Raw genomic sequence first — 13785 nt, 5'->3', positions numbered from 1 at the left:
TATACAGATACACTAATCGCAGGAGAGTGGAACTGGATGAAGGATGATAGTGGACAAACTAAATGTATGAAAGCCACAATCACAAGAAAGTGCCAAATGTTGGTGGAAAAACGTGTAAATTTTATGGATGGCTGTGTTGGAAAGTGCAGTGTACAAAAGATTTTGAATCCTTCCAATATGAGGTCTTTGTAACCTTAATAGTGTTGTCTGAAGTTAACAAGAATATAAAAGAATACAATTACTAAAAGAAAGGTTCATTGGAATAGTTTCTAGCACTTCCAATAGGATAAGCACTGTCCGATAAGTAGTTGCTCATAGGTAGTATGACAAAAACTCTGCACAGATACCATACAGTATTTCCAGACTTATTGCACTGGACTTGCTGCGTGTACACACAATATACAGTTATTATACAAACATGTTTTTTTACAGCTAGGGACAGAGGCACAGTAGATCCTTTCTATCAGATCAACTGGAGGGAAGACTGATCCAATAAAGCCGATGATCTGGGAAGTCTAATATTCCCTCCCCCTGAATTAAGAATTCAAACACATAATGGGAAATAGAGTAAAATATCATATTGTAGTAATAAAAATGAAAACTGTACCCATTTTATGCCAACTTGGCCCATAGTGTCACACCCCTGTCATAGCACTTTATGACTAGCCCAACTGGGTGGAAAAAAAAAAAATACTGGTAGCTTCTGAGTCCCCCCATGCACGAGAAGCAATCTATAGATGTAGGCCAGCATCATACGTCCCAGGTAACGGATAATGTGCAAAAGAATATTCGGTGGGCCTGGAGTTCTCCGCATGGGTTTTTCCATTTGCTGGATGGTATGCAGTACATGTGACTGTTTGTTGGGTTCCTCAAGGTGTTCACTAAATCTGGTAACAAGGCTAGTGGAGTGCAAAGGCAAGGGTTTACTGTACTTCTTAACATGCATACACTGCTACCACACAGATGCATATTATTAGACAAATAATGACAGATACTCTGCACATGCATATGCAGTGCTGTCATACAGATGCTTATTCTTTCTTAAAAATATAGGAGATGTATGGTGGTTTTCCAGTTAAAAGCATCCGTTTGAGAGCCAGTCCTGTGCCTAGTGTGAATAGGTGAGAGTTTTCAAGATGCAACAAGTTTTTGATCATGTAATGCCAACATGGATGGGCATAGGCTATTAAAAAATAGTTATTTGCCTTTAATAATCCTTCAGCCCAAAGACTTTACTTTTTGTCACCTTAGAAAGAGTCCTAGTCAATGAATGAAAATTTCATCTCACCAATTTGAATTATTGTCAGCTGAGTATAATTGTCAGGAAGTGACAAGAAAACATGAGAAATTACTTCCTCTAGTTAAGGAGTTAAATATCCTGGAGGATCTGCTTGGTCTCAAGTTCCAGCATCCCAATTAAAAGGTTGATGTGTGACTTGCTATTAACTGTGAATAATGCATATTATCAGCACTGACGAAGAGCATAGCGTAATAACTATTGAATGGTGGAGATGGGAGGTTTCCTTGTGTGAGCAGAACAGCCTGTCGTTAGCCAGAGCAAAATGCATGAGATGTGCGCCAAGTCAGGGCATACACTGGGAAGTACAGTACAGTACCTGTACAGTAGTACTCTCATGCACAAAGAGATGGTGCCAAATAGCTTCAAGTCTCATCATCTCCAAAACTAGAGTATCCATACTGCAATATACATGGGCTGCCATTCAGGGTTGGTGTAAGTCTCAGAGGGGCACTTTTTAATGATGGTTGGCATCAAGAAAAGTGAAAACTTTTAATGTTCAGTTCTAAGACTGTCGTACCACAGATGAGATCCAGTCCGCCCCCATTTGAACTACAGTATTCTCCACTCATTTTAACCACATAACTCATGTCCTCTGTGGTTGTGACTGAAATTTTCATAATTACATACTCTGTTTAGATACATATGCAGGGTTTAAAGACATATGTATTATTATAAATGTTTGTTCAATTTCAGATCATATCTATGAGATGAAAGGAGATCGAGAAAGACTGGTAGCTGTATTTAATAGAAGGTAGGAATAAGGAGGGTAAGGGCACCTACAGTGGAGCGAGAAACTAGAGAAAAGGTAGGAGAGAAAACTGAAGGAAAAGAGGGAAAAGCAGAGGGTGACACCTCAAGTAGAGTTCAGATGATGAGATGGAGTACAAGTTAGACAAGAACATATGGTGTAAGAAAAACACAGGACGAGAAATGTATGGGGAGGAAAGGAGAGATGATAAGTTGGGCGTAGAAAAGACATGTTGTGGGATGGAAAGGCAAAGGAGGAAATGGATGTATATGTGTGGGAGAGGAAAGGAGAGTTGTTAAGATGGGAGCAGAAGACAGTGTTATGGGATGGAAAGGCAAAAGAGGGAGTGGATATAGATGTGTGGGAGGTGAAAGAAGGGAAGAAAGAGGTAAAGATGAAAGGGAAGTTGGGAAGGAACGTTGGAAGTAAGAAAGAACCGAGAGGGATTGGGAAGGGAAAAAGTGAGAGGTTTAGACAGGAGCAACCTAGCTCAGTTCAGCCGGCAGTCCATTGCACTTTTACGATGTATGTTTTTAATATGTTGCTAGGCATGGTGTTTCTTTAGGAGTGGCTTATAGGCAGTCTCTCTCTCTCGGACTACATGCAAGGGAGCCTATGTGCGATTTCACCATTAGTGTACTGTTTGAATGCATTAATTTGACACACATAGCTGTTCAAGCACCAACAACACGAGTTTATTAAAACTGAACACCACCCAAAAGAATTTCGCTTACAGGGAATTCGTGGTAAATGTATCCCGCATCCCCACGTGCATTTTGCATGATTAGAATAATACGGAGATTCAAATAAATGCGTGACCTTTCATGCCTCATATCCGTAAGATTGATTAAATTACGAAATACCTTTTACAACAATAAATAATCAATTCAATGACGTAATCTTCCATAAGTACATCCTGTGTGCCGTGGAGATGTCGATTTCAAGAGATTTCGGAAAGCAGAATTTTTCAGACATGTTTTTAAATGTTAGGTAGGTGTGTACATATTGTAGCATGGTATTAGATTTTACTTTTATAAAAAAAAAAATTGGTATGTGCTCAGGTATGTGCTTAATTCTACAATTTTTTACAAGTTACGATAGATCTGAGTAAGAAAGAACCGACATGACGTAATGACGAACTCACCAATTGAGATTCGGGAATGACGAAACCGAGCCAGTTATGTATTGGTTGTCGTGAAGGTAGTATGAGTGCCGCTACTGGTCTATCGGTTGCACTTCTTGGTGCTACAAGAAGTGCTCGAAATGGTACGTAAGATACTTCATGTTGTATACTAGGTTCTTCAGAATAGCAGCTGTATGGTTAATTTTCTGGAGCAAAACATATTGAGTCAAAATAGGTGCATTATACAATATGACTGCAAGGTAGGTTGGTTGGTGCATTCATGTGTTGACACCGCAAGAGTATTATTGGATTGATTCACAGTTACGTTTGAAGGCCTGATACCGATTCGTAAAGCCAGAAAGTGTGCTGGAGAAGTGTCCATGGAGTGTTTGTATCTTCATGGTGTGGCTGGTGAGAGAAGGGAGGAGTGGCAGGTGTCATAATATTTATCTTAAATTTAGAAAGGTTAGCTTGTCTGATTTTAAATTGGTATGGCACAGTAATGTAGACGTAGGTGCAGTCTTAAAAACTACCGGAATTGTAATATGTTGCATAAGGTTGTTAAATGACATGGTAAATAGGCTAACCTGATCAATTCACCTACACAAACCAGTTAATAATGCTAGTAAACAAAGGAAATTAGTTCACAAAATTTCAGAAGAAATTGTACATACTTCCTTTTTAAAGTACAGTATATTTTTCATGTGTTACAAATGGTTAAAGGAGAGGACTCTTTTAGATTAACTGTACTTTATTGTTGTCATATATTACTGGTATGGCTTACGAAGTAAGCTTCAGTAATCCTTAGGCAGACATAGGACCGCAAAATTTTCCATATATATATATATATATATATATATATATATATATATTACCAACTTTTGAACTGATTCAGTGACCTCGTAAAGGTGTACAGAAATACGCTTTTGAGTATGAAGAGAATCCACCAACAAACAATGAAAATGTGATTACATAAGGGATAGGTTAGGATAAGTTTGGTTAGGTTAGCATAAAATAGGTTAGGTTAGGTTAAGATTAATGTTGGGTACATAAATGAAAAATTTTGGTTAGGTTTGGGTAAGTAGGCACTGATAAGGGTAATTTTGTTCAAAATTGGCATTCTAAGGTGGTTTCTGTCCATCTTCATGCACCACAAGATCTGTCTGTAAACAGACACTGTTTTTTAAAATGCTTAACATCACTCTTAAAGCAAATAAACATTGAAACTGGAAAACACAATCAGAAAATACTTGAAGAATCTCATGAAGAGCTAAGGTAAAGCAAAAAAAAAAGGTGGTCCTATGTCTCCTTAAGATTTGTTTAAGAACTGTGGAATCATGCTTGTCTTCATGATTAGGATGCGGTAATTTTTGTGCTTCATAGTGTAGGACTAACATGATTGCAAGTGAGTTTTGTATACAGTATTGTATAGTATACCGTATATAAAAAATGAAGATAAATTTTTTCAGCAGTAGTCATTTAAGAGTGAGTACACTACTATTAATTTATCAGATCTTTACTGTTGCTGTTCAGCACATGTATTTGTCATACTGGTATACAGCATCCTGTACAGTATTTTATTTTATTTTTTATTTTTTTAGGTGGTCTGATTTCCTCTTCATTTAACAGCCAGAAGGTTTAAGTATAGTGAATTAAAGATAGGTCAGATATGGTTGGATAATTCAGTAATGTGTGATTTCTATTACATCTCTGTATTTGGGAATACATGTGCTGTATTTGAAAGCATCTAGAACTTAGTCATGTCTGTAAACTGGTAATTTGCAGTGTAGGGTACAGAGGATTTACTTTGTTCATATTTTGTCTGCCGACAGGATTGTGTTGCAGTGGAAGACAGAGTGGGCACTTCGTGTCAGTACGTCAGCCATGCCATAACAGTGGGTTGCTAATGATGGCACCCTGCAGTACCAGTAGTTTGGTGGGGCAGTGGGTGGCAGGTGGGCCAGGCCAGTACAGAGCCCACTGCCAGGTTTCATCAGCAGTGGCTGTCCTGGCATCACCTGCTTTCCACGTTTCTTACACCACAGTCTATGTACCCCCCACACGAACCCTCCAGCGTCACAACCACAATGTGCCATACAAAACCTCACATGCATCTCAAAGGGGCCCCCGTGTACCCTACACTGCCCTGCGATCTCCTCATAGGACCTTACCAACTTCTTTCAAGACATTTCACCAACACTCCAGTCAGAGCCATCATAGTACTCTTCACAGGTTTCTACACACCTCACGAAGGAAGCAAGAAAAAGAATCCTCAAAGCCTTCATCTCAGGTAGAAGTCACAGTGAAGGACTTGAAGGAGAAGGCCAAGGCCGCAGGCTCCCCAGTATCCCAGGAGAGAGGGGTGATAGTGAGTGAACGAAAGACTTTATGGGTACGGATAAAAGATGAGGTGCTACACTATTACCATGGATTCCGTCTCCTCCTTATTGATACCAAGATTGCTTGCAAATATATATGGCGTCTGGCCAATGGTGAAACACTCTCCAGGAGGGAACACAGACAGGTACAGTAAACACTCATTTAGTTTACTCTTTTACAATTGCTGTGTCATTCATTAGCTACCAGAAGTTATTCCTTTATCACCATATATGTATGATATCATACAGATTAACAGCATTCTTTAGAATTGACTAATTACTGTGAATGACTAACTGAAACAGATAACACTTGATTTGTTGTTGATCCACCCCAATCTGTCTGACTGAGGAGACCATCAGCTGCAGGAAAGCAACTACCTCTGCAGGGTTGTCCTGTACAGTGCAGAAATATTCCCTTGTAGGTAACAGCGCCTCGCCACAGTGAGGTGCGGGGAATAGTGTGGGAAGCATTTGTGTCTCCACCCAGTTAACAGGGACATCATAGTATACTCCACTTCACCCCGTAATTTGGTTGTACAGTATAGTTGCCACCGAGTATTGCAAATGAGTTCCTAGGTTACAGGCAACCATTAGGCTTGTCACACAGTGCTGACCCACCTGAAGTGGAAAGTTATCATCATCATCATCATCTAATCCTGTGTTGCCCCATTAGGAGTGTAGGAGTCCGGGGCTAGGCAGGTTGGTTCTGACATTTAAAATGTGAGTGGCCAGCCTCACTTATCCCTGAGTGGCAGTATGTGAGCAATAAACCCTAACCATCCTTTGGATATAAACCTACACAGGCTCAGTCCAGCTGGAGTGCCTTAATTACCCACTAAACCACCAGGCGCCATAGTTTGGTTATATGGTTACCACCCAGCATAGCAAATGGTTTCCTGGTGTACAGGAAACCATTTAGCTTGTCACTCAGTGTAGAGTTGCCCACAGACAAGAGGAAGGAAGAGAGGAAAGTACACTCGCCTGAGAGCAGCACTACATCTGACAGGAAGGAAAGGGAGAAGTAGGAAAAGAGGAGGGCAGAAAAAAAGGTAGAGAGGGGAAGGAAGAACAGACAGCACTACGTCAAGTGACAGGATCTTACTTGGCACAGGAGTTACCATGATCTCACTGTTTTCTATATTGGTGAATACGTTTATGTCCCTGCACACCTAACTCCTTTAATTCGTGGACAACTTCTTCTTCTTCATCTTCTTCTTATTAGTATTATCCATCCATCCCTCCATCATCCAATCCTACATTGCCCCACAAGGAACGTAGGAGCCCAGGACTAGGCAGTTGGTCTCGACATTTAAGATGAGAGTGACCAGCCTCACTCATCCCTGAGTGGCACTACATGAGCAATCAACCCCAACCATCCCTTGGATATAAACCTTCACCGGCTCAATCCGACTGGAGTGCAATAATTACCCACTAAACCACCATGTGCCAAAATTTGGTTATATGGTTACCACTCAGCTTAGTAAATGGTTTCCTGGTGTACAGGAAACCATTTGGCTTGTCACTTAGTGTAGAGTCACCAACAGGCAGAAGGACAAGGAAAGAAAGACAGAAGAGGATGGAAGGAAAGAAGGATGGAAGAGAGGAAAGGGTAGATGCCCGAAAGCAGCACAATATCAAGTGAGTGGATTATTTTATCTATTTTTTGCTACTCCCAGATGATTTATTGAAATGAGAATATTCCTCATAGAGGAGATAAAAACAGCCTGTGAACTCTTTGTACCAGGACAGTTTTTGTATTATGTTCTAGCTGCAGGCAGACCATATTATTTGGCTTAAGGGGTAAATTAAGGAAAAAGTAATCCAGTGTCAGTATAACCCATTTCTGGTACTGGGACATCCCTTCTTTGAGGTCATAAACAGTGATGTTTAGAACCAGTTTGAGCTTTGGAAGGTCAGTATTTGTCAGTTACAGTCTAGCCAGGTTAATTCTGAACCATTAACACTCCCATTCCACCCTCTCTCGAACTCACAACCTCGTCCCATTCTTGTCTAGCTGTCAGAGCACTTAGCGCAGATTTTCAAGAGCTTTATGGATTCAGGGTATCGTCCATTGTTCCAGAGGTACCGGTATTGATTTCTTTTGTGAGCATAACATACCTGGGAGTCGAGCACATCCAAGGGCAACCAAAGAACAGTTATGCATTTAAAACTTTGATTGCCTGGGGTGTCCAGAGAAAGGGAAAATGTTAAGATCATTTTCGGACCTTTCAGGTCCAGTTATGTTGACAGCTTATTTAGTGTTCATTAAGTGCTTGATATCAGAATTGACTGAAATCAGTTCAGGTTCAGTCTGGATCAGTTATATTCCAAATTGACTCAGTCAGCTCAGGTTCAGTCTGGATCAGTTATATTCCACGCTAGTCAACGTGTCCATAGAGCTGCATCCTCACAGCCACCATCCGAGACTCGTGAAAAGTGTTTGAAATTTATGAATAAATGTGAACGTAACATTTGACACAGATCACCACTTTATCAAAAGGAAGAAAATTACCTTAGCAAATTATTGACAGCTGTTAGGAGGAGGCGTGAATCTACCCATGGGTTGGCTGGCATGGAGTATGGTCAAGCCCATTACATTGAGTTTTGCCTAGTCAGGGAATTTGAAGTTCAGCAGATCCCTGTACAGTATATAATTTAGGTTCATTTAGACCTTTCGCATCCATTCAGGCTTAGTCAGAGCAATTTTGACTGGTAGATCTGTTCAAGGTTTGACCAACCAATTAGGGCCACTCATCCGTTCGGGACAGTTTAGGTTAATTCTGTCATAACTCAGAGAAGTCAGTTCTGGTCACTTTAGGTTCACTGAGGTTCGTGTGGACAATTGATATTTATATACTGTAGATCAGTTCTGTCATTAGTGGTAGGTGGTGGCGACCATCATCCACTCACTTGATGTAGTGCTGCCTACTTCTTCCTTAGCCTTTATCATTCTTTTTCTGTACCTGCCCTCCTCTCTTCCTATTTCTCCCATCTCTCCTGTCACTTCTTGTTGCTTTTCTTTCCATTACAGGTGGCTTTACATTGAGTGACAAGCCAAATGGTTTCCTGTAAGCCAAGAAACCATTTACATGGTGGGTGGTAACCTTATAACCAAACCATACGTGCTCCCTACATGTCAACAAGTGGGTTGGTGGAGGGTTAGTGCCCCTCCCTGTAAAACAAATAACTCAGAGTCGAATGGCCACCCCTTACAGGAGTATGGCGTCTGGCAATAGATAGAGATAGATAGATCTGTCATGGCTGTGAAAGTGCATACCAAAATCAGTCATGTCAGAATAATGGTTTTTGAGCTGTTACATTTCAGTTCTTTCAGGTCCTTTCAAGTAACCTTTGGTCAATCTGATTAATTAAAGTCAGCACAGATATTTTCAGGTCATATAAAAAATGGGCGGTGTTTGTGTTGTGTTTTTTACATGTCACTTCAGATCCTTTAAGAGTGGCAGGGGTATGAAGAGATGAGTGGGCAAGGTGAACTGGGATGGTGGTGGGTAGCAGACAATGATAGGGGAAGTATACCTTGTGAATATGGGCTTTGTAAGTAGACTGGTAGTTGAGACAGTAGGGTACAGTTTATGGTATGTCATTCATCTTATCGGGGTAAACATTAGTAGAGTGATGTGGAGTTGGCAGGATTGTCTGGGATGGTGGTGAATCATGCTGGGGGAAATGTATCTTGCAAACCTGGGTCTTGTAAGTCGACTGGTGTTTGGGACTGTCATTTGTTGTACACTAGTAATTTAATATTGACCGCCACAGAATGGATATTGATGGGGTGTTTGGAAAGAAGTGGCGGGGAAGGACTGGGATCATAATCAGGTCAGTTTGTATCGTTTCAACTCATGTCAGTGATGTGTGCCCAAAATCGGTCGTATTTGTGCAGTGGGTGAGATATTCATTCAAGGACTGGTAGAGGTGGGTGGATAAGAGTGGGTCGGATGGGTTCGGTGGCATGGTCATGACTGCTAGTTTGTTTACTTTTGTCAAAATTAATGTATATAGTGGACTGTATTTGTGTGTAAATAAGTATGCTTTGATTTGTGTAAGCAGATTAGATTACATGCGAAAAATAACGAGCCCCCTTAACTGGATTTTTTATGTACTGTACAGTATATATAGAACATTAGCGCACTGACCAGCAGACTGCATAATAATGCCTTTTTTCGGGGTTGGGCTGGGATAGGTTTAGCATTTCATTGGCTTCCTGTGGTAATGCTGGTCTTGACATTCACCACATGTAACCTAAGCCGATGATACCCAAAGTATTCCCTTGCTGGTAGGCTATGCAGTTGGGAAGCCGGAGATTTTGAGATTCCTTTATACTGTACAGTATATACATACCGTGTGTGTGTGTATATATATATATATATATATATATATATATATATATATATATATATATATATATATATATATATATATATATATGAACATTGGTTTGTTGCTTGGGGGTACATGGCTGGCCTGGATGAAGTTTCATTTTCATCATCCATTGGAAAAAGAAAATAGTAGTAGTAGTAATAGTAGTAGTAGTGTATATTTAAATGCGTGGAAATGTCGGCACCCACTTGACCCGACAGTCTAGTGAAAGTTGTGTACCCGCGTCCTCACAGACAGCTTGGCGCCAGTGAGACAAAAAGGGGGGCTACGGGGTTTAACTGCATTTTGAAGATCTAGCAGCGTTCCATAAATAGTGAAGGATAATAGTTCGCCAGATACTACTGCCCACTGCTGGTGTACGTTCTCATTTGATAACCTACCGATATGTTTTTCCGCTTATAGATTACTCTGTTATTATGATGCGTTATGGAGGAAAATTCCGGACATGTGAAGTAGATGCAGTGAAATAGTAAACGAATTTTTGCCTTAGATTGTACCTAGCCTGTAAATGTTTATTGGTGCGTAATTCATATAGGCCTAGGTACTTTTTTACACACACACACACACACACACACACACACACACACACACACACACACACACAGCATAGGGTTAAGATATGGATTCGTACCTAGAAAGGATTTAAAGTTACCGTAATACACAGTTTGCCATAGCATTCGTTTTATTTCTCACGCGTATCGTTAGGTACTTGTATTTTTTCACTTGTATTTTTCACTCGTATTTTTATTTGTATTTTTTTAACATGTATTTTTCACTTGTTTGTCTTATTATTCACTTTAATAATCGCTCCAGTTTGGACGTGAAATGTTTGTTAGGTGTATGAGGCTGTGTGTGTGTATATATATATATATATATATATATATATATATATATATATATATATATATATATATATACTGTATGTATATATATATATATATATATATATATATATATATATATATATATATATACACACACACACAGCCTCATAAATCCAAATACGTTTCTAAGTATGGAACATTGCTTTCATAATCCCTTCAACTCGATAATTTGGTTGATATTTATTATTTTATTTATTTTTGCAACTTTTAGAGGATTTTGTTGAGTTGAGGAGAGACTTCGAACTGGAGACATACAGTAGATACGGTATAGCGTACAATAACTCCTTCACTTCAAGATATCTGTCCTAAGATGAAGGAAACCGTCTAGACTATTTCATTCTGCCTTAGCTTATTTTAGTTGCCTTTATTCAGCTGAGGAAACTACAGGCTCACAGTCAGCTGCTTGTTGTTATTGTCTGGATCATTTGAACATGAACCCAGTGGACTACTGGCTAAAGTTCCCTTCTGCATTCCACCGTCTACATTTTGGGGGGATAGGGAGTTGAGGGACGGTTGTATGACTAGGGATGCGGACCCGCCTGGTATATCAGTGCCACTGAGTGAAGGCGTCCCGAGAGAGAGAGAGAGAGAGAGAGGCTTTACGAATATGCGAGATATCGGTTCTGAACGATTTCGTTCACTGAGCAAAGTCCAATCAGTTTGAAGATAAATCCCATAGGTTAGGTGACGTATTCTGTTCGTTTATTCTTATTACCTCCATACGATTTTATTTGAGAGAATTTTTATAGTCAAAGGGCCAGTGAAAATATATCTAACCCCATACTTCGAATAATGTCCCGTAGAATTAGGTAAAAATCGTCTGGAGGTTGCGGGAATGAAATGTTGCTTCGTTGTACCAAGAGGTTAACCGGAGGGCACGTGGGTACAGTACGACCTCGCCAGATATTTTTTTTTTTTCCTTTGTACCCAACCCACCCATCAGAACTGAGTTAGCTGCACTACTGCTTGCTTTTTTTTTTTTTTTTTTTTCTCTTTTTGTCTTTGTTTTTCTTCCCTTTTAGTGTCATTCCCTCCTTTTTTCATTGTTTTCATGTATTTCGTTTTTCATTCGCATTTTTGTTCTTTTCCTGCGTTATGTAGCCTACTCCCACCTGTCGATTGTCTCATTTGTTGTCATTGCTCGTCTTTATCCCGTCCTTTATTTCCAGTATATACCATTTTTTTCTCACCTTCGGCAGGAAAAACAAAACTCGTGTATTAAAGGAATTAACTACTACTCTGAACAGTCGGCTTGCATTCCTTCACCACTAAGGCGCGTAGCGCCCTTCTAGCAACTAACTCATCTCTTTTCTGTCCAGCTCTCGAATGCAAGAGTTAACCGTTACTCTCCTGTCCTTCTTGTATGCATCGGGGCAGCTCTGGTGGTCTCCTTGTGTCTGTATTTCCTACCGCCTGTGATCTCCAGTCTTTCAAACTCAGTGTGTCCAGGCATCTCGAATGGAACGGATCTTGAATTTGGCTCTGTTACTCGTATCTTGTGTTTGCTTTTCTTGGAGGGAACAGTTTGCGGGTTCATGGCCTTTGGTTCCTTCTTTGCATAAAAAAATGCACCTTCTATCTTGTTTTCTAGCCATTCATTTGACTCATTTCTGTCAGTCTGTATCAATTTATTTACCTCTATTAGTCTGTTTATCTGTCTGTCTGTCTTTACACACACACACACTCTCTCTCTCTCTCTCTCTCTCTCTCTCTCTCTCTCGTCAAAGCTGATATTCCAAGCCTGGTTCTCATTTCGTCTACAGTACTCTCTTCATCTGTATTTATTATTTGTATTTTACTGTGTCGACTCAAATGACATCCCCGTACCCCAGTTCTTGTTCCACCGGTAGTAACCTTAGCTAAACTGTCTTCCCTCATATGTCCTTTATTTATTTGTTTACTCTTACATCATTCATTTATTTATTTACTCTTACGTCATTCATTTGTTTATTTACTCTTGCATCATTTATTTATTTATTTATTTAGTCTTGCATCATTTATATATTTACTTTTTGCGTCATTTATTTATTTACTCTGCATCATTTGTTTATTTACTATGCATCATTTATTTATTTACTCGTGTCATTTATTTACTCTTGTTTCATGTATTTATTTTTTTACTCTTGCATCATTTATTTATTTATTTACTCGCGTCATTTATTTGTTTATGGTCCTCCACGTCCCGAATGGCATACTTCTCCCCAGTGTACATGTCAGGTGTTACCGGTATCCTGTGCAGGTGGGTGGCCAGGACCAGATTAGCGATGACATGTGGCCTAACGTCATCATTGGCCCGTTACCAAGTGACGTCATATCCGCTGAGTTACAAGAGGCTTCGTACTAATGCATATGTTGTTCCGGTATAGGCCAGATGGCTGTGGTGTGAATTTAGGTCCGGTTAAGTTGGGTATTGGTGGTGGTGGTAGATTAGGTTTGGCTTGATCTGGGATGGTGGTGGTGGTGGTGGTGATGGATTAGATTTGGCTTCATTTGGGATTGGTGGTGGTGGTTAGAGATAAGATTTGGCTTGATTTGGGGGTGTGGTGGTGGTGAGAGATAAAATTTGGCCTGATTTGGGATTGGTGGCGGTGGTGATAGATTATGTTTGGCTTGATTTGGGATTGGTGGTGATGGTGATAGGTTTGGCTTGATTTGGGATTGGTGGTGGTGGTGGTGTTGGGTGATGGTGGTGTGAGGTTTTTGGTGGTAATTAGGTTAGGTATCCGTGGTGGTGGTGGGCTTGATTTGTTGTGGTGGTTAGGTTAGGTTGGGGTGGAAGGTATTGGTGCCCCAAGTACGGTATATACTTTGCCTGTTGACATTCCTCTTCAGTCACAACCATCCATCCATCTGTCCGTTATCCGAGCCTTGGAGCCGGTTCAAAGCTAGTCATTCCACACGTGTAAGACAAATGATCAATTACTCGTCTCTGAGCGGCATTTTGTGAACCTTAA

The 13785-nt window shown here is 40.2% G+C and overlaps 1 protein-coding gene across 3 annotated transcripts in view; it reads left to right on the top strand.

Moving 5' to 3' along the window:
• The first annotated feature begins 3248 nt into the window (after positions 1-3248).
• Positions 3249-13785, top strand: part of Letm1 (Leucine zipper and EF-hand containing transmembrane protein 1) — a 58078-nt gene continuing 47541 nt past the window's right edge. For all 3 annotated transcript variants that reach the window (XM_080270925.1, XM_080270922.1, XM_080270914.1), the window contains exons 1-2: positions 3249-3314; positions 5004-5695. In XM_080270925.1, coding sequence (XP_080127051.1) covers positions 3254-3314; positions 5004-5695 — 753 coding nt within the window. In that variant the 5' untranslated portion in view covers positions 3249-3253. The remainder of the gene's footprint in view (positions 3315-5003; positions 5696-13785) is intronic.

The sequence above is a fragment of the Coenobita brevimanus genome, chromosome 5 (genome assembly GCF_032717465.1).
Source record: "Coenobita brevimanus isolate Jiangsu-jjx chromosome 5, ASM3271746v2, whole genome shotgun sequence".
NCBI classification, from domain to species: Eukaryota; Metazoa; Arthropoda; class Malacostraca; order Decapoda; family Coenobitidae; genus Coenobita; species Coenobita brevimanus.
This window is presented reverse-complemented; position numbering and strand designations above follow the sequence as displayed.